This window comes from Phaenicophaeus curvirostris, chromosome 14, assembly GCF_032191515.1.
Source record: "Phaenicophaeus curvirostris isolate KB17595 chromosome 14, BPBGC_Pcur_1.0, whole genome shotgun sequence".
NCBI classification, from domain to species: Eukaryota; Metazoa; Chordata; class Aves; order Cuculiformes; family Cuculidae; genus Phaenicophaeus; species Phaenicophaeus curvirostris.
In genome coordinates this window covers 18,760,123-18,785,818 of record NC_091405.1, presented here as the reverse complement: position 1 = coordinate 18,785,818, position 25,696 = coordinate 18,760,123, and the positions used below count along the sequence as shown (strand labels likewise).

The window sequence follows — 25,696 nt, the reverse complement described above, 5'->3', positions numbered from 1 at the left end:
ACTCTGTTGTACTGAAACTCATAACACCGAGTACTCCGAAGGAAGAGAGAAAGGAAGTGTTCTATCCGCATGTAAACCTGACAGTTAATCCTAAAATTCTTTGCTAGGCAATCAGCTAAACTGGTAGGAACAGCACCTCTTGGACCACAGAGCTCTGTGGTGCATGGCAGCGCTTAAAGAATAGCTCGGGGAAGAAAGAGCCAAAGCTCTCGTATTCATCTCCTCTAATTCCTGGCCTTTCTGAGGTAACAGCTGGGAGGACCTGCCAGGGAGAAGCACAGTCCCAACCTTATCAGATTTATTTTTGATTAAAGCTTCTCTTTCCTCATCACACTTCTTGTTCTTTAACAGCATGTCTCAGCACTGCCTCGCTCCTATCACCTCCAACAGAGGCAGCACTAGTGTGGAGACGACAAATGTACAACGGCGGGTCTGTCAGGAACAGTGGTGTTCAAACAATTCCAGATAAAGGAACTTCGGAAGATACACCAGAACTGCACAGCGTTCTCTCTGCTGTTTATACAGCAGTGTTTGCCCTCTCTGTCTCAATCGTAGCTCTTAGTATAACCAGAAATTCAGTATTTTTATTTACCAAGTTGATGGAACTTGCACCACAATTCTGGATCCTTCTAAACTTATCTGAGGCGCGTAGGCTTCTTTATTTTCAATCTGTGCTGTGTCCACAACCACCTAGCCAATAAAATGAAAAGGGAAATGATTTTAAGAATTAGTTCTATTTTATCGTAGTTAAGATGCAGTAGTCTCGCCTCCCTGCCATGCTACAGGTGCAAAAAATAACCAGATAAAACCAAATCAAGTCACAAAATTATTATTAGTATTACAAAAAGAAACAGTATAAAATTGTTAGGGTAATACAGTCACCTACATTTCAGGGTCTTTGTTCTTCTCATTGACACAGTGTAGCTACGCATCACCCCATAGTTACTGACTGCTTTACTTGCCAGCTGGTGGTTACCAAAGCTTTTGTCTAGCAGCCCTTGCACTTGAAAGCTCTGGCATGATTCCTGCTTTAATAGCTCCCAAACACCTATACATCAAAATACTTTAAATAATGTAACTGCAGTATGTGGTACGATGCAGACAAGCAGTATTCTGTCTGAAAAGCTGCACACGGCTCACAATTCTTAACACCTCCCTCTTTTTAAGGTTATAAAATCCCACACTGACATTTCTCTGTTCTAATGGAAATGTACGATTATTAATCCTCTACTACCTAAAGGGAAGAAGAGTGACTGCTCAGTTTGCTAAATTCTGCACATTCTATAAGACATCATGAATATATGTGGAAGATGAGACTCTCGAAAATTAACCTTGTGTCCTGAACCTTTCTTTTTATGGAACTGAGAAGAAATGAATTCACTTCAGCTTCATTTAAACCTCAACAGCAGTGATAGTATGTTCCTTATTTGGTTCGTGGTTTCTGTTGTTGTCCACTCGGCATGGGTTGGCCTTTTTGATCATTTCCATAATTTCCTATTTTGGTCATGCTGAACCAGCAGCTTTTTGGCAGCGGTCAGCAGTTCTTGCTTCAGTGACTGGCATATTAGCTGGACCATTTATCCTGGAAATGGCAAAAGTCTGCTGGTATAAATAAGCCTTAAGGGATATTACTAGCTTGTTTTCAATCATCCTGCACTGGTGCTTCCTCTAACGGGTTGTCTGATACTGGTTATGAAGAAACGTGAAATGAGTAGTGCCAAAAGTCTCTTCTCTTTAACAAAAGCATCCAATGACACCTGAACACAATTATTTCCCACCTTTAGATATTTTAGCACAAGATCATGGTTCTCCTCCAGATGACTCCAAGCATTTTCTTGAGTTTATTCAAACTTGCAAAACACGTCTAAGCACTATTATCCACTCATAAAAATGTCTCTCGTCTAATCACAAGGCAGTTCCATTACCTTTTTCCCCTGTATTTGCACCATTTTAATTTTCTATAATTTGGCAATCTGCAATTCAGCCACATTGCAATTCTATCCGGGATAAGGAGAGATTAATGTAGGAGTTATTTTTGTCAACTGTCAAGAAAAATACTGTCTGCACCTCAGACCTGTCAGAACCAGAACTGAGTGGTGCTCCTGGGCAGGGCTTTGCTGGGGGATTTCACACCCATCCCCTCCCACCCCTTATTTTTTTTTTTACATTAAAATTTTTTTACATTTCTCAATATTTGGCCACTTACAACATCTGCAATTTAAACTTTACCAAGAGATTTAGTGCTTCTGCATGTTGTATTTTGCTACAGAACAATCTCCTAGCACAAAAAAAGATGGGTAGGGACTCCATTAGACTTCCTCAGGACTTTGCATGAGGCCAATTTGAGGTATTAGCTGAGTTCAGAGGATGAGTGGGAATATTTTCATACACACTACTTTTACTCAAACATGGAGAGCTCTTCAGCTGACCCAAATCTGACAATGCAATCCTTGCTGTATTCATTAAGGTAAAAACTGAAAAAACGGCACTTGAAACTATTTCTCATGTTAAAAAACTGAAGCCTAGAATAACCAAGCAAACCAAGTCACATCTCATTGTGTTTTCCACTCCTAGCGAGTTTCTTCTTAAAAGGCCCATAGCAGGACAGGCTGAAGATGGTGGGACTGTCCAGGGAGGTTCTTTTTTAACTGTGGCATTTAAAGGAGAGATTTACACACGACTGCACTAATGCGGACAGCTCAGTTTCTAAAAGCAGTAACGACTATGTAACATTGCCCCATGATTAATTTATCCGAGTTCTACACAAAATAAACTTAAAATAACAGCGTTCCTCCTCCCCGCCTGGCGGGTGCTTGCAGGATAGCTTCCTGTGCCTCAGACAGCTATTGTTCCTGCTTTACAGGTGTTTCCTCTCTCATCTCCACCCAAAGAACATTTTAAAGCAGCAAACTGCCATTTCTCATCACTGCATGAGGCTACATACGAGCCTAATTGAATCTTTATAAATTACGTGCCATAGTTCTATACAAGAAAAACCTCAACTCTCGCACCCTTCTGAACTGTAAAGTGAGAATGAATGAAGGAGAGGCTTGCAATTATTTTGCCATGTGTACAGCTCATTTTTGTGTCTTTGAAGACAGAAACCTGCCACTTTGAACACCTGAGGTTCATACTAAAACCTTTGGAGACATTCATGATTCAGCACAAGCAATGTTCCTTCTATCAGCACTGTCATTTGGGAAAACGTGTAAGGAGCTTATGCTGACAGCTCTCCAAATGTGATGATAAACCTGAAGAATATCAGCGCTTTAATTACCAGCAGGTCTAACTTGTTATGTCTAGACTAGGGGACACCAGATTTCCAGACTCCTGAGTCCAAATGTGCCTCAGGCCACTCCTCACATCTCATCAGGGCAGGACTTGGGTGTGCACAACCCTGACACCCCTGGAAAGGAAGCGGCGGGAGGTGCAGCATCCTCCCAGGCAATCCTCACCCAGACACTCAGGAGCCAGGAACCCCTCCTGAGTTATGGCACAGGGTTGCCGAGAAAGACTTTCTTTCTTGGCTTCACTTCCCATACCCTGCTGCTGACTCCCAACATCGCACCATAAGCTATGGCAGGTGAAGATACAATCCCATTTAAACACACCCTCTTTTTCTAGTTCTTTTTGTATTTATTAAAATTCAATACATGTTTTTCTTGAAAGCACCTAAATAGAAATGCCATCAATCCTACTACTCCACAGTTGCTTTCTCTCCCTGCAAAGATACCACCTTGCAAAACTTCCTTAACACACCACCGCCTCCTGTCCTTAAATCCCAGTATCACTGTGTGTCCTGAATGAACACCTTATTAATGAAGAGATTGCAGGAATTAGTTGGGGGAGCACAAATGCAGTTTTTTAGAGTATGTTTCAAGCATCTATTTTTGGCAACTGTTTAGATACTGTAAAATCCATGAGGTCTACAAGTTACTTCATTGCTCTGTTCTCTGTTGGAGATGTCGTGCAGCACTACTTGGTGCAGAGAACTTCCTGGTTTACGCTGGGCAGGAAACAGCTTCCATTCAAAGCAGAGGAAATGAAAAAGATGGCAGTTTCTAAAGCTAATCAGAGGAGGAGGAAGGAGTGTTCTCTTTTTAACGTGGCCATCTAGAAATCTGAAAAATCTATTTCACTATAAATTAGAAGATTAATTTCTTGTGTTCTCTCTAATTGCTAAGAGTACGGAGTGCACAGTCACCAACAGATACCATCTACGAACATGCATTCCACAAGGATACAATTTGTTCACAAATCAAGTTAGCTGCAGTGTTAAAAATGGAGAAGCACGAAGTAAGACACTGGTAAGTGATTTCCCAGCTCTTTAAAATATCTAATTTCTCTTCAGGATGTTTAAGTAGCCTGGTTTTTGCTAAGCCTATTCATATTCACTTACCAGCCCAGCTTGACCAAACAACAATTGCACAGCAGTTTTGCAGGCTCCTCGCCAAGTGGAAGGGCAAACCTGATTTAGTACTTCAGTAACAGGAGAGTCATCCCGGGGCGTAAGCCCATTATGGCATCCAGCTTCCTTAATCAACTGCAGCATTGTGTGCTGAGAAAAAAGAACAACTTCGTCACACCGAGAACACAATCCAGCCATGTTCGTGGCAATGCTTCCATCTGTATTTATCATTGCTCTACACGATCTTCAAACAACTGCAACGTCTGTTACCTCTGAACAGTCTGATATTACTAGAAGAGCTCAACTGCCAAACAGAAATGCAGAAGATAGTCTCTAATATCTGAACATGGCACTTCTCCAAAGTCATAAATAATATTTTTGCATATATTCTTACAAAACGGTTTAATCAAAAACTACATAAAGCACTGCAGAGGCAGCTGAAAAGCAGATTTTGAACTGTGGATTTTTTAAACTCTTCCAGGAGCAAGGAACTCTGCTTACCTAAAAATAGTGAAAATGCTGATTAAAATTGCCCAGTTTAATTCCAAATGGACAGCTTTTCCAATCTTTTATACTGAAAACAATTAACTGCTCCACAATTCTAAAGTCACTTTTGAAAAACTGACTGCAATTTTTAAGAAGACATTGAAAGAAGCTTTGTTACAAAACATTTCTTAAGTACCTCCCTTGGCACTGGAGTGGCTTGGGCCAGACTAATTTTGGCACCCAAGAAGACAACCTCTGAAACCCGTCACCTGGTTGGTGCATCTGTCAGGGCTCACTTCTCTCTGCACTACCCAAGCCGTCTATTTTCAAAAACGTCACAGAAGCTTGATCACCTCCCAGACTTGCACACTTCCCTCAGTTTGATCTGAATTTGCCCAGGTGGTTGAAACGTTATCAGGCGTGGACCTACAATGCTATCAGCATCTTGTTTCCATAGGAAGTCAGGCTAAAAATATGCACTTTTAAATGCACATTTGGCACCGAACTTGTACCGCGGTTGTTCCCTGAATTTTAAGGAGGAGCTGTTTTTCTCCCTCCCCTCCTGCGGTTTGGTTCAGGGTTATTACCGTTTTCAGCTTCAGGTTTTCTGCTGCAGACTCATTAAAGGATATTCCTTTCAGGAAATGTGATCCAATCTGAACAGGTACGGTGGGCAGTTCACACTGAATTGGCTGAGGTGGAGTCTGTCTCCTGCCTGTTTGCTGAGCTTCAGCTTCACTGCAACAGCCCTGAAATATCAAAGAACAGATCAATTAAAAGAATTAGAGATGTTAAGAAACTCTAAAATTAGTCCTTTTGTTCAACAGTTATTTTCAAGGAGAGGAGAGCAGGTTTAACAGATCCTACCTGAAGACTTGCTTCGATAGCTTTTGGGTTCAAGTGGAAGCCAGCCTTCATTGCATATTCACAATGGCCTAAGCTCTCCAACGCCACTTTGTAAGCCTGACATTAAACAAAAAGTTAGAAGAGGCATATCAGCAGTACGTATGCGGCCATTGTGTCTGGGTGCATAATAATAACTGTTCTTTGGGTTTACCCTACTCGGTTCCACAGCACACACGCATTTAGAGTAACATTCCAATGCTGTAATTCTTGACTGCCTCAAGGCTGCCTGTGGTACTCCTTCCCATTTCATTCTTTGGCTCTCTGGCTGCACCGTGTGCATATGGAAGCAGCAGGCTTTAACACCTCACCTGCAAAGCGCTGTCAATTTTCATGTTTAGTTCTTTGAGCTGATGCTCAGGAATTGCCACACTCTGTGCGCAGAAAAGTTGCTGTACTTCAATTCCTGCCAAACATCCATCGCAGCCTCTTTCTCGCAGCCGAGAAGTGGCCTGTAATGGAAAATAAAAATTCAGGGTAAGAAGGTTCAAAATTAAACCAGGTCAAGCTTGATTAAATTTTAAAAAGAGAGCAAAAGGAAAAAAAAAAAAAAAGAAACCCACAGTTTAAAGCATTATAAAGAAGATGAGAAGCAGGACCTGGCAGAAAGGATCTGAAGGAGATTATTTATTGCTTATTAAACCTCTGCTGGTACTTTGGAAGTACAAATCTCACGTAATTTGTATGGCACATAGGTGTTGGCTGGCAACTCAATTCAACATTGTTTGCTGTTGCTATTTTAGCTCCCTCTCAGGATGAAGGATCCTGTTACACAGGCCACATAAGGACTGCAGTTACGGAGGAGGGACTTGGAACTTCAACACAAAGGATGGCCTTGCCGCAGAAACAAAAGATACATTTAATCATGTGTACAAATCACACCACAAAGAACACTTTAGAGGGCAAAGACAGTAATCACCATAAAAGTAACACAAGTTTAGCATCTGGAACTAACTGCACCAGGTGCAGCATGACTTTAAAACCAGAGATTTTCTTCCTCCCTTAGGGCATCCAGCCCGAGTCCAGGTTTCACTGACTCTATCGTATCACTAAACACGTTGTCACTCCAGCAAGATGCCCGTACCTCTGCTGCTCCTCTCCATGATCTTATTGCATCTTCCAGCTCATTCGTGGGACCTGAATTTGAGGCTCCAGCCCCACTAACGTTCTTCCTCTCCTGAGCTACAGCTTCAAAGCAGGAGTGAGCCACTGGCTGGACCTTCTGCAACGCCTGCGAGAGGAACTGGAAGTGGACCTGCATCACTGTCAGGAAACATCGCCCGAGTACCTGTGGGAGAAGAGACAAACCAGTTTCAAGCACACAGAAGACTTCAAAGAAGTTTCCCTTCTTCCTTTTCATTCAGCATAAGGAACTAAGTTATATGCAGACTATTTTCATTAAAATAACACTTCAGACCACAAGTAGCACAGGGTATTTAACCATTTACTTAAAATCAGGTAAGCAGGGTGTAAGCAGTGGTTTCTGTAAATTAAAGGGAGGATCAGACTGATACCAGGCCATTCTCACTTCTGCATCAAAGTTATGGTTATCAGGAATGAAGAGCTGAAGTGCCTTAGCAATACTGAGCAGTGAAAACAATACAAAACTACAAAACGCAAACACTATCACAAGGACAAAGTCAACAGAAAAACCCGCTTGCACACAGACCTCACTGAACTGATGCTAAAAACCCAAACCTAAAAATCTGAACAATTCTGAAACATCAGCATAAACAGAGAAGTTTAATCCAGCAGCTTATGTTCCAAGGAGAGACATAACCAGCAACAACATCAAACCCACATGCCACAAACTACGGCGGCAGACAGCGCCATTTTTAGCACGTAACAGCGACTGCAGAACGCGCACATGGAGTCGCAGCCCTGTCACTGGCATTGTCTGACGAGAACTGCTAACACGGGCACAAATCCTCTCTGCAGAGCATTGCACTGAAACGGGTCACGCAATACTCGCTCGGAAAGCTCGAGGAAAGATGGGGAAGCAGAGGGCTGCCAGCCCCTCGCCGTGTGCCCTGGGCAGCACCAACCTCAGCCAGTCAGAGGGGACTCTGCCTCCTGCACCTCCTTCCCCGCACGTTTCCACAAGGAGAACTATGACTGAAGACACACGGGTGCCTCAGTTACCACGTGCGAAACAAAGCAGGTCACACATACAGAGGATTTTGGTGTGAAAGAACCTAAGAGTCATGCAGCCACCCAGGACAAGCTGAGGAGCAAAGCAGCTGGAGCAGGAGGGCTCCGTGTGCTGCCAGGGCCACGCTCGCCGAGGCGGGTGAAAGCTCACAGCAGAGCACAACCAGAAGGCAGCACACCGAGTATTGTCCAAAGTGCTGCGCGAGTATTTAAATGCCAGCCAGTGTGTTTTGTTTCTTTTACCGAGTTGGTCACATCAATGGGTTTAAAATGCAGATTCGACTTGGATTTATTAAAAAAGACTCAACTTGAATTCCATTTTAGGAATAATGCATAGAACACGCAGATAACGCACAAAGCCATCATGCCTTGGAGCAAATACATCTGCTGGCTTATTTTCAGCTACATTCTTCTGGAATAAAAATATTCAGACACAAAGATCTTACTGGCAGGACTCTGCAGTCACACGCACAGCTATATGCATTAACTATCTACTTCAGAGAACCAGTGGTGGCAACGCTTTTTTCCACTCCATCCGGACTCCTTTTGACATTCCATTCTGGTTCAATCACTTCCCTTCTTTGTACAAGACATAAAATTAAACATTTTTGGTACTTTGACCTCTGAAAGTGGAGTCTGCCTTATTAAAAAGGCAGTCAGCAAATGATAAAACTAATAGAACTCCAATTTTCCTGGCTACAAGATTAGAAAATTTTATAAGAAAACTGCGGGAAAAGACAACTGGCAGTCTGAATATTTCTGTGTAGGAAGAATGCAGTTCTCAGGGGAAGAAGAAACTAGGACTCATTAGGAATTTCAAGCCGATTAAGTTTCAAAGAATATTTAAGGTACAGAGGTTGAAGTTTCCCCTGCTTGGGAATAATGCTCAAAATAAACAAATGATTTAGTTTTTAAGTGGCAGCATACAACATTCCTGGTATAATTTACAACGTCAAGCAGCAGAGATAAACAGTAACATCTGCTTTGCTGAACTTCATTCTGTTTGAAAAATAATCTATTGCAGTCTTCCTCAGAATGGGTAAGAGCAGTTTAACTGCTTAAATAAAACCCAAGAGGTGGTGGATTTTTGCACTGTTGAACACTCACTGCAGATGCCAAACTCGTTTTGCTTTAAAGTTCACTTCTTGATGATCTTCTGAAGAGCTGAAAATCTATGTGAACTGTGGGAAAGAAGAGCAGCCACCACCAGTTTAACACACACAGCTGGGGCTCCAGTAGTTACCAAGTGCGGAAAGCAACGCACCAAAACCTCTGTTGCAAAACCTGCAGAACAAAATCAGCACACAGACATGTTTTTTCCACAGTTATAAACAACCACCATCTCTTTTTTAGTTTATTTTTCCCTGCTTTCACCATGCAGAATTGTTTGCCTCTCCTGCTTTAGACCACAATAAGAATGAACCAAAACCTACAGACTACATAGCGACCAAAGATGAACTGGAATCACCACAGATGTCAGCCACTAAGGTTTTTCTTGGTAGTGGTGGTGTTTTATTAATACATTCCTTAGAATCATTCATACTGTATACACAATGATGTCATCAGCTTGCAAACTTCTGCCTCAAGAAACAGCTCCTGCACCTTGGCTTCCCCAACCCGTCACAAGGCAGACGGCCGCCTACCTCAGCCACCGAATAACCTCACCTCAAGGAATCTCTCTGTCTGGTTAGGCAGAGGGAAGCAATGAGGCTTTGTGAGGAGGTCTCCCTTCAGACTTCCTTGTCTCTGAAACAGGACGAGTTTAATCCAACTGGTTACACACCAACAGGAGCATCAGGTGGAGGTGCAGGGCTGGGTTACCCAGTCCCATATCATCCTCACACAATCCACTTGGGAATAGCTGGCTGGATAAAGCGTACATATAGAACATCTGGATTTCACCATTGAACAGAGATGCCACAGAAATTCCCTAGCAAGTGAATCATATACAATAGCTTCCTTAAAACAGAACACTACTGCTAATGAGGTTAGCAAATAACCAGTGTCAGCCTTCCAAACCCAACACAAACACTGACCTGCAGTTCCAAGTACCATTTTATGTAGTGGCATTTATTTTCGTTTTTTTTTTCTTTTGTTTGGGGGGTGAGGGCAAAGGGGGATAGGACCATTTCCATGATTAAGTAAAACTTTCAAAAAACCAAAACCCTGACAAACTCATTCTGTGGTTCTGTGGGTTCCCACTCCCTTCATTTCCCTTTGAAGGGTTCTTAATGGTTTTCACTAACGACAAGCCCTAAGCACAACCTGTGTACCCTCTGTAGAGACCAGATTAAAACAGGAATATAATGAAGTTAACTATGAGCTGTGACTCAAACCAGTGAACCAGATGGTGAGATAACCCCCTTTCCCACATTACTGGAAGGGGGCAGAATATTATTAATTTTCACTACGTAGCAATGCCACGCAGTCTGGAAGAGAGATGTCTTGACCAATACCTCCAAGGGAAAGAAATCCTGCCCAGTGAAAGAGTTAACTGCTAGATAAACCAGATTCCAGGAGAAACTGCACCTTAGCAGCAACAGTGTTGGGAGACACAGACAACCCAACAGACTGTTCTGCTAAGAGTCAACCTGAAAGCCCAGTAGTGATAACCTGATGTTGACTGATACCAAAATACTAACTACAATTTCGCAAAAAAACCCCAAAACATCCAAGTACTAAGTATTTTAGGAATAAAAACCAACAACGAAAATGGAATACAAAATATTTCTGAGGACAATGCTAGCAGATCTGAGAGCAGACTGAGATGATCGACCAAGACAAACAGTACAATGTCATCCCAGCAAGCCACAGCATTTTCTCCTCATTTCAAGTAGGGTTTTGCTACTAACAGTTTGCCACCTCAGAAAACAGAAAACTGAGGCCAATCCCTGCAAGTCACAGGAAAGATCATAATTAAAATAAATACTTAAGCTGGGCTTTCCAATGTTTGCTAAGGAAAGCCCACATTTTACATTTACTCAGACATTTTTGTCCCACAAGCTTCTTGTTAAAAAAATCTTCAGTTACTTAATACACATAAAAGCCAAAAATTATCTCCATTTAATACAAAACAGAGGATCCAAGTAACTACCTTGTGCCCACTTGTGCTTCCCTGTTCTTCAGGACCACCACTTCTAAGACTTTTTACACAAGCTCCAGGTAACTAAATCGAGATTCCTTCTTTGTATTTTGCAGCACTGAGGCTGCTGCAAGGCATCACCAAAGCTGAGGAAATACACAAACTTGTTTCTAGTTTTAAATTTTTTCCCCTCATAGGATTTCCTTTAGCACTTTCATTAACAGAAGCGCAGTTTTACTGCATTCTGCCAGGTAACAAACCTTTAACAGCAGATCTGGAAAATTTGACATAAAGCACAGTTTTGTTCCCCCCGATTTCCAAGCGGTTCCTCACCCACACAGGAACAAAGCACTTGAGAATTCATAGGTTTTTGACAGAGGAAAAGGAAAGGTCAAGAATCAAATTCAGCATTTACATTTCTGACACCGACCTCGGGAAATTCCATCCACCATCATCCCTTTGATCAAGAAAAGTCAGCTTACACACCTTGGCAGACAGCTCTGCACTAGCAAGTTCTGCTCTGCTAAAACCCAATAAACTAAAACCTCACCCGATGCTGCTTTAAGTCCAGGTTGAGCAACGTTTTTTAGTCCAAATCCATCAGCATATGCTTATCAGAACTTGAAGGTTTCTTGATATCACATTCTCTGGGCTAGAGCACGTTGCATCAAAATGTGTGGGGCACCTCGGAAAAGCTACAGCTTTCTCCTAAATTTCTAAAGCCAGATCCACCCTGCTTGTTTTTCTCTTTCAACCATCTACCAGAGAAGCTGCAAAACCATCTCCAGATTTTACTGTACTCCCTCCTTCTGTTTTCTCAGGACAAAATTACACTGCCTCTCACACTTTTTTCCCTCATTTCCCTGGTCAGTGAACTCAAAGTCAAGCGAGCCCTTTGTAGTTTTCTCCTTCCAATGTAAGTTTTTCAATCCTGTTGGTAGTTTTATGAAATGTTAACCTTTCTGTAGATCAGGGGAAAAAACCACCCAAACCACGCTTTTTTTTTCTTTAGAATTTCAGCATAAGTAGCTCAGCCCTCAAATCACAGAAAAGCAGAGCAGGAAAGAGTCTTGAAAGGTCATCCTAGCAAGGAGCAATTCCACCTGGGTCAGATTTACTCACTGCAGGTTTAACCTGTTCTGTAAGTCCATCATGGTGGAGGCTCCCTACCTTTGTAGCAATCATTCACTAACATTACAAAGCACTTCCACAACATCTAATATGAATCTTTCCTTCTGAAGTTTAAGTTCATTACTTACGTGTGGACACAAAGAAAACACTGCTATGTCTGCTGGTGGCTTCTTACATACCTGAATAATTCCGATTTCCCCTCTCAGCTTTTTCTTCTGGAGTGTCAGCCTTCTCACCATGTCCTGTTTCTGCAGCCTTGTTTCCTGGGTGTCTGATCACTCTTGCGACTCCCCTCTGGAGTCTCTCCAGTTGTTCACTATTTCTCAAAGTGCAGCAGCACCGGCGTGTGGGTGCACTGGTGAGTTTAAGGCCGTAATGACCAAAGTGAAGAGACTTCAATCACTATTTCATGGTTCTCGCAGGTTATAGTCATGTTAAATACATGACAGCTGTGTCTTTGCGCAACAGCACTGGTTTTGTATTTAGAACTGCACGACACCAGCTCCTACTCAACACACAACTGCTCTGAGCCCTAGAGCTGCTCTCGGAACCCCTGCACAGTGGGTTCCGTTTCTGAAACTGAACACTTGTACATAAATACTGCATCACTCCATTGTCCCTTCTGAATTCCATTCCAACTGCAAAACTCAGCTGTTTATTTTTAATTCAGCAGGTCTTCCAGCACGCTTATATCACGTACTTTCAAGTCACCTACAAACTTAAATTTATTCTCTATACCGGCCTTACCCAGGTCCTTTTCAAGAGCGAGCAGCTGATAACAGCCTCCTGGGTACAGTCACTCATCTGGCTTGCCCAGTCACCTAAACCACGCTCCCTGGCTAACAACCGCATGAGTCAGTAACAAACCCTTACATTTCACTGGCACTTAAGCAAAAGCAGAGTGAAATACTTGTCTAATTATGCAAAAGTTCACAAAAATCTTGGATACTGACACAGTTTTAATTAAGAAAAGCCTATTTCCACAAGATATGCCTAAAAAGAATATAAAGCAACCCAGCCCTTCTGCCTGCATTCTCTTGAGACGTGCTCCCACCACAGAGCTGCCCGGTGGAGAGAGGAGCGCAGGCGCACATGGAGCTGCAGAACAAGGGTGAGGTCCATACAGGTCAAGCCGGGACTAAAGCAGGATTCTCTGCCTTGGCTTCAAGCTGGCAGGACAGGCAGTACCTGATGCAAACCAGGCTTTGCTTTTGCCTGTGACCTCCACTCCCTGCTGAAGCAGCGTTCTACCCACAGGGTGTGGGGCAGGCTGTGAATTAGCACCTAGAAGCGCTTGCCCAGGTTAGAAAACCAGAAAACAGACAGTTGCAAACACTATGTAAGACAGAGCTTCAGAAAAACTCTGAGAACTGGTAGTGCTTCATATGTTTTAACTTTTTATTTAAGTCTTTCAGCCCAGGTGTTCCCAAAGTCTTTAATCACAAACTCACACCAATAGTTGAATTTTAGAAACATATTCTTTCCTACAACCTTCGCTAAATGTAGTGATGCTGTTAGTTTGCTTTCCCAAATACCTGTCTGCAGAAGACATTTACAATCACTAGAGAGACAACCTTACCTCACACTACACTAAACACACAGTGAAACTGTCAGTCATATTTCTTACTACAATTACGTACTAAAATAGTGCTTTACTTTTAACTGCTTGATAAGTTGTGCAGTTATAGAAAGCAGATAATGTTTGAAGCACGTGTGTACAACATTCAGCCTTACAAAGTCCCCTGAAATACACATAAAAACTAACATAACCCAAAACCACGTTTTCCACTCAGGATGGAATTCTGTAGGAATAACATTGCTAAGACTGCTGTAAAGTAAAGAAATTGGTCAAAACATGAGGAAAGACCTAAAACACCAGGGAGCTGTATGTGACTATCACCTGACACTACCTGTTACAGAATTAAGAGACTTATAACAGGAGGAATACCCAGACATACTCAGCCCAGCATGATGAGAGCTGGGAATGTTCTCTTGACTTCAAAACCTGCCAATTCTGACTGTTGGGCACTTGCTGCCAGTGTATAGAAATTATAAGATCAATTTTCACAGCACAAATCTCACTCAAACATCATATTTTCCTTTTCAGCACAACAGCTAAAACAACAAAAATGTTCTGAAGAGTACTAAAACATTATTTTAAACAAATTTTGATTGTTAGTCAACCAATATGCAGTTCTACACAAATATTGAGGACAACACGCCTCTTCCAAGTGTTCAGATGGCCCCTCAGAATGGGTAGCACTCAAGGAAGCATTAATTTAAAATACGATGGCTTAATATCTCTAGAAAATTGCTTAAAACTTGCGTTTAGTTGGTTTGAGAGGTAGGATGTTGGGTTTTCCTTTGTTCAGCATTATCAGAATTTCAAGACTAAGCATCATTTCCCCAAAGACAACAGGTTGCTGCATTGCTGGTTACACATTTAGATCATAGAGTAGATTACCATTTAGAACTACATAGGTAGTCCACCTGAATTCTAAGTCATCTTCCCTCATGAAATCTTCAAATAGAGTACGAGTTCTGATTCAGGAATCCCCACTAAAGACCTAATTCAATACAGCTGGAAGTCAGGCCCTGCAAACGACCTCATACTTTCAAGAGGAGAACATCAGAAATGAAGAGTTTCTCTTTTTACCAGCATTGCCCACAAATACAAAGCAAGGTAGAGAGAATTTTTGGTGTAGAAAAGACCAGCGAAAAAGGAATGACACAAATTCTCATGCAAAACAGTATCCCCCAAGGTAGCTTACCTCAATGTCTTGTAGGCTGAACTCTTTTTGATCTTTAAAGTTCGCAGCTCCTGCGCTCAGTTCCATCAGCATTTTTGCTATTTCTGGTTTTATTGCTGCTGTGAGTCGACTCGCTGCTTCCATGACATGTTCCTGCACGTCTTTCAGTTGCATAGCTGCCTTAGAATAGTGCGAGTTCCTAAATACACTGCTGAAAAGGTCTGTAAGGAAAGTGCTCGTACGGCAAAACACGTTGAGTGCATCCAGATATTTGGAGATTCCCTGCTGGATGTCTGCAATCGGAGTAGTGTGGGACACCGGGAGGTTGCAGCTGCCCGCAGCAGCTGAGGAGACCAAAGGGGACGCTGGGGTCGTAGATGCCAGCGGTGCGCTCAGGGTCCTGCCCAGCTCAGGGATTTGATACTGCTGGTGTTGCTGCACTTTCTGCTTGGACCCGCCAAGCAAAAAGCGCCGCTTATAGTCCATTTTGCTCTCTTGTGCACTACAGCAATACATAAGTGAGTGCTTGTCCAAAGATTTCTCCAATTAACAATCACTTGTCAAATTCCTTCCTCAAACACAGAGTTACGTACAGTAACAGTGGAGGACTGTGTACATAGGTCTCACAAAAGGCATTTCAAAAAGGCAAGCGTCTGTATAATCTGTATCAGCAGTGAGAAAGGCAGCAGATTTGCTGACTTCGTAGTTTCAGTGTTCAGTGCAGCCCCGCTGCAGTTACAAACTGTACTCAAAAAGCAAGCCGAAGTATCTTAATAATGCTCTGTCTCTGGTTTGGTATTTCACTCCGCACACAGAAAAGCGACGCTGGAGCAGAGATGTTTTCGCCTACAATTTCTTCATGAGCATATTACTGTCACTTGCTGTTAAGTCTACAAAAGTTATTTCTGTCAATGCAAATAATAAGTTTAGAAGCAATACCTTAATACAATTTTCCCATTATTAGTATCAGGAAAAGTGGAGCAAACCACCGATCAACAGCGATTATAAAAGCAGTGCAGAGGCTCCTTCCTTGAAAAAGCAACTCCTTATGTCAGCAGATCAAATATCTTAAAATGTCTCGACAGATCCAGTCTGCCAAATTACTTTACTTGTAGTGTCTCTTCTTAATACTGGAGGGGGGGAAATCTGGACTCTGTTTACAGAAGACTTAGCAAGTATAAGCTATTAAAAACTAGAGTATTTATTATTGCAAGCCTTCTTCCCCTTTCCGTGTGTGTTGAGGTAGTTGTTTCCGTTGTAACGTTAAGAAGTGGTGGTTCCAGACTGCATTTGCCCTCAATTGTAGACTCAGAACAAATGTATTTGTAAGGCCTCTAGGTCATTTCCTGTGAAGGGAAAAAAAAAAGGTATAAAATGTTATGGAATGTTATGAGAAGGTTTAAGCTTTTAGCTCCCGCAGGGTCCCGGTGTACTCCTTTGGGCACGCGTTGTCAACACAATCCACAAGATCAAAGGGGAGGGAGAGTCGCATACAGTTTAAAAGGCAGGACAAGTTGGTGTCATCCTGTTAATAAACTCAACACTGCTGATGTTTTCTTAGTAGTTCTCCCACCCTAGACTGTCAAACTATAGTGAATCCCCACTGCAACCCTTACACAGCTAACAACAGGGCAGGGGCTGTTCATGCAGAGCTCAAGGGGAGTTGATCACATTTTCTAACCTCATCCTTTTAAAATAACTTAAGAATTGTCAATGAAACCTTTCCTCATGCATGATAATTTATTTTGGAAATCTGAGACTCTCTGTCATTTTAATACTTTACTATACCAACAAATACAGGTCCTTATTTTTTTTCCCAATAGGACAGCAGACGTTTGCCTAAAGCCCAACTGAGATGAGCTAAAAAATACAAACACATCCCATTTTGGGATGACAGACAGCATCTACCACATGCAAGGCAGAGTTGCCCAACAGATCGGTCTAAACAACACTCTCAAAAGACATTAAAGGAGGGAGGGAATACAGCTTCTAGCACTGCCCTGCTCACCAACTCCAGTGCAGCCAGCCAGAGTGCTTTCTTTTTAAGGCCTTTGTGGGAAGGTGAACAGCGCCTGAGAAGTGAGGAAGCGCCAGTTTGCAGCAGGAGATACTCTAGGCCAGGCTGGAGGAACTGGAAGATTGTTAAGCCCTTACCCTTGGCCACAAACAACTCTTAACTGGACAGGGCCCGGCCTCTCCTGATCATGTTCACAGGTCAGAGTCAGGTATCCACACCACAGCCACAGCTAGGAGCTTGTTCGCATATCTGTATATACAAACTTTATATAAACATACACATGTATATCTATACACGTGTGACATGAGACTTTTGAATACACTATTAATTTATAGCTTGTTAATTAATTCCAGCTCAGTCACCTCCCTTTCTTTTGTGCCCACCAGAACTGCATGGGCCTCAGCACCTCTCACCCCAGGAGCTGGATCAGGGTGGAAACCCCACACAGGGTCCTGGACAGGGAGCTTCTGACAGCTGCAAGGCAGAAGAGTGCTGTAACATTTCTTGAGACTGCAAAGGACACTGATGAACCATGGCAGGACATTATCAGAAGAAAACCATAATGCAGGGCAATACAATTTGTTCAATCAGTTTATCCAGTCCTAGCTATTAGTCACGCTTCAGGCCACTCACTCTCCTATGCACACATGTAACATGATTTCATCAAATAAGGACATTCTTATCTTTATCACAGAGTACTAGGCTAATATCAAATACTAATTCATTATAGGGTTTTCTCCCTGAGCACTTAAAAACAATCTGGTCATAACAGGAAGGAACCCTTTAATTCAACAACAAAATGTTCCTTTAGCTTTATATTTGAGATATGAACCTGTATTAATATTGTCAAAATGACTGGGGAACGTAGATTTTATCTTCAGTCAAAATTTCTTATTTCCAACCTGTCTGAAGAAACAAGATATCAATTCCTTCCCATAATGTGTTTTGACACGTATGGATGATACAAAATCCCACAGATAGTGAAGCCAGCAAGGCGCCAGCAAGGCTTCAGCAAGACAGAGCAGGACAAAACCACAACAGAGCCAGAGCCTCACACTTGCTGAAACAACGGACACACAAGTTCTTCAGGAAGTCGAGGCTGCAGACAGTTCTGCTTCCGAAATCCAGAGTAAATATTCTTCTGTATCGCCATTTGTAAAAACACGATAAAGAGATTAAACAGAGCAGAAATTCCCATACACATTACAGCACCCCTTATTAAAATACTTCAAGCTGATTACTTTCTTTCGTAATTACTTCATACTTCTCTCGATATTCACATTGACGGTGTCAAAACGCAATAAACCCATTAAAAATGGAATTTGCTGGGAGATCTTCATATCATACACATAACTGAAAATATCTACCTTTCTCCTTGCTGTACACGCTGTGCTGCCTTACCGTGGAAAGCACGATTAAATTGGTTTTCTTGACTGCATATAAATGTAGATGGAACAAAAGAAATTGTTAATTTATACGCATTGTGTAAGTAAATTGGTGATTATTTTCCCTAAGTAGACATGAATTTCATATCACAGAGAAACTTAAGAAATGATCGTGAAACACTGAAATGTTAATTTGCACCAAAACTAGCAAAAGCTAAGCAGCAGTTTTCAAGCTATGGAGCTCTGAATTAGAGAAGCACATTGGAGAGGCACTGCAATTGGGTGGTTCCGATCATACACCGAGTCCTCCAGGATCAAACTAAGACACTGAACTGATAATTTAAAGTGCTCTGATATGAAGGGAACACATAAAACAGTTACAACCTAGAAGAACAAAAAGGCATTTAACAGGAAAAAATGGTGTTTTCATGTTCTCCACAGCTACAAACACAAGGCTGCATTGTTTTTCATTTTACAGACAATTTCTTAGCCCAACCTGCAGGTACTTAACTTATTAAATTCTCCATCTTCAATATTCCCTTGTAATAAAACCAACACAAAAGCTTAAAGAGGACAGCTTATATCATCAGCATCTAAAGAGAGATTTTTCAGAGAGGAGAGCTGCAGTTTGACAGCAGGCATGTGGGTAACACTGCCCTTCTTACACTGTCTGTAATGAGATCCTCAACATGCTACGCACAAAATAAACATTCTTCCTTTTGCATCTTCTCCTGAACAAGTGAAGCGGGGAATGTTCCCACGCTCTCCCCTACCTTCCCCAGTGCTATGGTTCCACCAACCGGAACCAGGGGCTCTGCACTGTAACCCTATCAACTTTATACTAATCTAACTCTTGGCATATTAGGAAAAACCCTAACTACCACTAGTTAGTTCAGTTACCTAACTGCCCACAATGTCAGCTCCCTCTCAGCCAGCTTCTTTACTAGCTACCTGAATGTTTTGCAAGACAGACCGGTCAAATTTTTGATCAAAAAATGTTTTATGCTTTAAAAAGGGTTCCAATCTCTATTTTTAAAACTGCTGGCAAAGGCATTTTTTCACAAATTCTGCTCAGTGGATGTACAGGGTAACATACATGAGTGAGCTGATCCAAAATACCTGAGCTCAACTTCTTGCGAGTAACACTGCCAGACCTAGTACTTTGGTTTTAATTTTATGAGATACAGAATCCATATGTCAGGATAAGCTGAACACCACAAGCACCGTTCATGTAAAACGACCAAACATGAAAGAAATTGGATTCAATTCATGTCCCCCAAAAAGTAACTCCAGAAAGAACAACCCAGAAGAGTGAGATCACTTACCAGGGAAAACCCTGAACAAACACAGCCTGCTGCAAGACCAAAAGGTCAGGAAGCTGCCAGAGGCAAGGGCCCCCGGAGAGAACAGCCTGATTCCCTCTCACATTTACTCACACAAGCCTTGTGCAAATCCAAAGGCTACTCCACCATGAGAGGCAAAATTCCACCTCCAAATTCTGCTGTCACCAACGAGTACACCAGATCCATCGCTCGGCCAGTCTACTCCAAGTCCAAGGGGGACACCTTAAAGAAATCTCCAAGCAGCGTTTGGCACCCGAGCAGCACGCTGAGCAGGCGGCAGGGGAAGCCCCCACACCACCTCCTGCCGGCCAGCCTCCCACTGCCCCACAACTCAGTTACCAGTCGAGGCCCAAGCAACGTAATTTAGTGTATTCAGCAACGCAGCTACAAACGTCCTGGCCAAAGAAAGAGTGGCCCAAAGCAGCGGGGAAGCCATCCGGCCAGGAATGCTCAGACCCAAAGCCGAGCAAGCAGTGCCACACGCCAGCTCTCCTGCCCCGATCACCTTGAGCACACGGGAGAGGACACAGCATGGACAGAAGAGACAACAGCAGGGAACCCTGGAGAAGGCAGCACCTAGAGGCACAACTATAAAAAGGTTTTAAACCAGCAGACTGCACAAAAGCTCAGCCTCGGGAGTTCAACAGGACCAATGGAATGTCAGTCGCAGGCAGGAGCCTTGCAACGTGGACTGTCGCGGAGCACTCAAGGCACAACTGAACCTCACCAAACCTTCACCTGGGGAACAAGCACACCGCGTGCCCTCTAAGAGGCTGTTGCTGGCTTCTTCTTTTAGTCAGGCTCCTAATTGAATACAAGTTAGTTAAGAGAGATGGTGGAAACACTTTCCAGCAAGTAAATTTTCCAGGATCCTTGTAAATGAAGAGGTTAAGGAATCAATCAAGTGGTCCCAACCACTTTCGGAGGGGAATTTTAAGACAGACATCAATGTAGCGTTCTACAGATGTTTAAATGGGAGTTCATTCAGTTCACACTCTCCCAAACCGAAGACTGATCACATCCACAGCTACAGCGCGTCTAGCATTTACAAAACATACCTATTCAAAAATACACACACCAGAGAGAAATACTAAGAATACCACAATTTCAGCAACAAATCCCATGACCCGAGAAACTAAACACCGATTTCGTCTTCATCTCCAACACTCCCAATTAATACACCACAACTATTAATACTAAAATTGCCTTAAGAATGACAACCTGAGAATATGAAGGGGTTTTACAACTTTATCATATATACAATCTATCCATAAAAATCATAGACTAAATTGTCGGGGCTGTTTTTAAACTTGTTTTCATTTTTAAACACTGTCTTGGACATAAAACTTCTCAGAACAGTACAGGAGCTGAAACTGTTTGGAAAACTAAAACTTTTCAGTCGACAAGAACAGCCACCTCCATGTACTGCTGACTGGCAGAAAATACACATTAATCTCTGACACCAAGTTATTTTGCACCTGCAATTTCATACCAACACATCATAAATCCTTAAAGCATGCAAATGCTTTTACAGGGGTTGACAAGCATCATTATCTTCACCATCAGGGCAAATGAGGCTCACGGCTCCTCCGGACTCTCTCCACGCAGCTGTCAGGACCCAGGCACACGACAAAAATCCCAGCAGCCCGTGAGCACCAGCAGGGAAAGGACACACGGCCCGGCAGCTCAGCCCACTGACAGGCAACCCACGGCACCAAACACCGACTGCTTCTGCTCAGGTGCCCGTAGTGAGGCTACAAAGCCAGAACAGAAAAGCAACCTCACTTTTCAAGGCCGACAGCCTTTCTAATGGGGGGGGGCTACAGCCACTAGAAGACCTGGGCACCTCCTGTATTGTTTTGTGGGTGGTCTTTTTGGTCATTCAAGTTGTAAAATCTCCTACTCGATGAGGATGGGGAGAGAACGGGGAAGAGAGACAGAAATAGCTTATTATACCAGTACCATTTTAGTTCTTGTTAGCTCATGAATTGCTTATTGGGATTCCTTTTTGGCTGCCTGCCCAGAACAGTTGGAGGAAAAAACCAAAACAAAACAAGTAGGCAAGCCAATCCTCAGTGAACCCATGAAGCTCCTGTTAGAAACACACTCCTTCCAGTGTCTCCTCTTCCTAATACTGACTCACCACCCACTGTCCTGGGTAGTCCAGGGTGGGCTGGGGTGGGTGTGGAAACCGATGCAGAGTCTTCCCACCGCCTGGGAACTACAGCTTCCAGGACACACCCCACACAGACCAGGTAGTTTGTATAGTTAACTGGAATAATCGACTTGAGCCTCCTATTTAAAAGTGCACATGTCTAAACATGAACTTATCAGTACAGAAGTGGATCCAATTTACCAGCAAAGCAACTATAAACAGAAGCATGGAGATCAGTTAAATCTACGTGGACACCAGCAATTTGACTTTATTAACTCAAAGACCAATTTCACTGATTAGATGTTTACCTAATACTTACAGACAGTCTCTGGACAAAGACATCATAAATTGGTTTAGAGTTTTTTTCCTTCAAAATTACTCTCCTTAAAACAAAGCTATTAACTTCTTTATGCCAGTTGGTATCTTTTGCATTTATGCAGAAAAATCCTCTAGAGGCACATGTATACTAGACGCCCTACACAAGCAAGGGCAAAAGTACCCCCGTGCCCTGCTGAAAAAAACAAATCAGAGACTGTTGTGAAAACTGCCCGGCAACAGAGAACTGGAAAAGGCTGAAGAAAGCCAAATTTCTGGAGCTAGGTAAGAACTGAGGGCCTCGGCCGCTCAGCACACCACCACCTCACTTCCAACCCCTAACCTCCCAGAAAAGCCCATAGCCCGGAACTGTGTAACTACACTCCCGGCAAAACACACTTGGGAGGTGGGTATCCCTGAATCACATTCAGAGTTGAAAGTATACGGAGCTGGATTTTTCCACGGCTGAGCCTGCGGTGCGTCAGGAGGCTTCATACATTGTGTCTGAAGTAAAACACGGAACGTACCAACGCACTAACTCAAGTCTCAGCAATAAGACATGACAGCAAAAGGAGAAGCTACTGAAAGGAATGTGTTAAACCAGACGTTCTTTCAGACTTGGGTGCCTCCCTGAATGTCAAAAATAGATGCCTGTGTCAGATCAGGATCACTGTTTCAATCCTCCCTTGGCAATAGGTGCTTACGTTATCTATTTTGAAAGCAGGACTAGTTCCCTTTTGAAAGGGAGCTGTGGGTGCAGAAGAAAAGGAAAAGAAAATCACATCCATCCTTTTAATACAGGAGCCTAGCAAAGTGTTTGCACACAGCATGAAAAATTCCCACACAATGCAACTGTCAGCCAGAGGAGCCTCGGGACTCCATCTCTCATCTCCCAAAAGGACGCACTTAACACCAGCTAGAAGCACACTCTCTCAGAGCTCTAACGTGCTAGGATGAAGAACAGGCTCACAGGACCACAGCGAGAGCAAGGAGGAACAACCCAGACTTTGTGCAGAGAAGGCACAGCTCCACCTCCCAGAACTGGTCACCACAGAAGCCTGATTCTGGCCACTGCCTGCAGGGCTGCTTGAGGGGGACACCCGCTCACACCCAAAGCCACCCGCCCGCAGCCGCCCTCAATGAAAACACCCTTCAAGATGGAGTGAAGAACTGAAAGCCGCACTTTTGAGGAAGGGATGAAAAACTGACTATCTCTAGAAAGTCTTCAGAATGAGCTAACATCTATTGCTACAAATGGTCTTTTTCAGGCACAGACTTCACTTCCCACTGAGAGAAAGGCAGGAAGAAAAGGCTGAACTAGAGAACTATTCAATTAGAGCATGTGTGGAACAGGAATATTACTTGGTCAGACCCGTGCAAGTTAGTCATTTGAGATAATCCTCTGCAGTCTCTCCTTAAAAAACCACCCAGCCCATCAGCATGTAAAATCTAAGCAACAGCAGACTGCACTGATCTCAGACTATTCTTCTCCACACTGCCATTCCTGATTAGATTCACTCCTAAATACAGTAAGCACAAAGAGTTCAGGATGGTGTTGCCTTGCTAAAACTTAACAGAGCAAACAAGCATTAAGGAAACAACACTTAATTGTTTCTCGGTTCTGTAATGATAGCTACAAAAAGCACAATCTCCTATGTTTCTGCAGAAGACTACAGGAACACAATACAACAAACAACGAGAAGAACCCACCAAAGAAACCCTTACGATCCTACAATCTCATAGGGGACACCTTAGACCTTTGGGCTCACTTCAGCAACAGATGTAAACGTAGAATTAGTTCCAGTGAAGCCAGCAGCATCTCTCACACAAGTGAGAGTTAAAGCTCCTTGTTAAATCACAAATTGCAACTTTCTGGCATGAGCAAACGCCGCATGTATTTTCCAGTACCATTCACTGGGAGCAGTTTTTTAATACTTATTTTAAAATAATGTGTGCTAAAAATTTCTACTAAAATTTGTTGAAGAGGTTTAGGAAAACTCCTCAAAGAGCTTTGTTATTGCTGAGTCAGTGCAGATAAAGAAATCGAGCAGATGGCTCTATGTAGAGCTTTATTCCTACCAGCTTAAAACGATTTCTCCATGGACACAAATACCGCATAAAAAGTTTCTGCATCTAGAAAAACAGGAATAATTCCCACCCTTCGGCAAAGTATTTAGAGAAATAATTGAAAGACGTTCTACAAATGCTGCCTTTTATACATATTCTTTCAAAAGTTAAGGTCTTCTGAGGAAATTTTCATTGCCCTATATAAACTATACCTTAAACAAGACTTGGAAAGACAAGTGGGAGTCAGAGCCCGAGTTGAATACTACAGCATTCAGGCATGACATACTACACGCATTAACACAGATATAGATAGATAGATAGATATACACATACACCCAAAGAACAGCATATCTTTGCAGGAGTGTGGGACTAAAATAACAGACTAAATTCATTATAGATAAATTTGTCAGCTCATACATGGAAAAAGATCCTAGACTGATACACAAAACGATGGGCTCTGGCCTGATCATTACCACTTTGGAAGACAATCTCTGTGTTAACACTGACAGTTTTTGCTAAGATATCAGCCTGATGCTAAGTGATCAAGTCAGAAGAGCAAATCTCATGTTAAAAAGTATTAGCAAAGGAACTCGGAATGGAGCGGTAGCGTTGGGAAAGCCAGAAACATAATTATGCCACTGCATAAACCTATGGTTTACCCACACTTCAAATTTAGCGTGCAGTTCCGGTCTCCTTATCACTCTCTCTTCCAGAGGGGCTCATTTGGCTTACTAAACAGACTAACCACAGGCTCAGGAAATCCTATATCCTCAGCAAATCACTGAAGACAGTTTTAAATGAGCGCAGCCCACAAATTCACCCTGCTCTTGCCTTTCCCTGGGTATCCATCTATAACCACCATGGAATAAAGAAGGCTGACTTGGATCAATTGTGAAGGTTGAATCAGCGCAGCTACTTTTTCCTTCTTATTCTCCCCGACTCGCCGATCACCGAGCGCAGTATATCACAGTGACATACTGTTCACAACTGCTCTGGAAGCAGCAGCGCTTCCTCATCGATAAATCGGCTGTTCACTTCTAGAAGGCTCACAGCCATTTCGCTGCTCATGCAAACAGAGATGCTACATTTCATAAATATTAATATTCACTTAATATTAAGCATATCCACATTTGCATCTTTTTCACTGAAATAAATATCCTCCAACCAAATTTCTGGAGTGTTACAACAGTTTGTGATGCAATGCAACTTGAAAAAAAAAAAAAGAACCCAAGCTTCAGTACACATTTTAATTGTTTCAGTAGTGCCAGACAAAAGTAGTAATTCAAGACAGTGAAAACTACAGATCATCTACACATTTAAAGCTTTCCTATGAAGAAGGAAGTTTTGAGTACTAGCAACAAGACAGATGATGTACGGAAAATCCTGCAAAGCCTTTATGTGATTTTTCATCTTTTTTTTTTTTGCCTGGTTGCAGCAAGGATGATGAAAGCTTTCAAAACATTTGGAGTAACTTGACACCAACAATCTTTCCTTTCCCAAATT

The 25,696-nt window shown here is 42.6% G+C and overlaps 1 protein-coding gene across 3 annotated transcripts in view; it reads right to left on the bottom strand.

Moving 5' to 3' along the window:
* The window catches only part of GARRE1 (granule associated Rac and RHOG effector 1), a 55,662-nt gene that overhangs the window by 11,274 nt on the left and 18,692 nt on the right, over window positions 1-25,696 (bottom strand). For all 3 annotated transcript variants that reach the window (XM_069868550.1, XM_069868553.1, XM_069868551.1), the window contains 7 exons: window positions 14,933-16,257; window positions 6,882-7,085; window positions 6,109-6,249; window positions 5,762-5,857; window positions 5,482-5,643; window positions 4,400-4,558; window positions 593-690 (listed from right to left, as the gene is read on the bottom strand). In XM_069868550.1, the coding sequence (XP_069724651.1) occupies window positions 593-690; window positions 4,400-4,558; window positions 5,482-5,643; window positions 5,762-5,857; window positions 6,109-6,249; window positions 6,882-7,085; window positions 14,933-15,427 (1,355 nt within the window). In that variant the 5' untranslated portion in view covers window positions 15,428-16,257. The remainder of the gene's footprint in view (window positions 1-592; window positions 691-4,399; window positions 4,559-5,481; window positions 5,644-5,761; window positions 5,858-6,108; window positions 6,250-6,881; window positions 7,086-14,932; window positions 16,258-25,696) is intronic.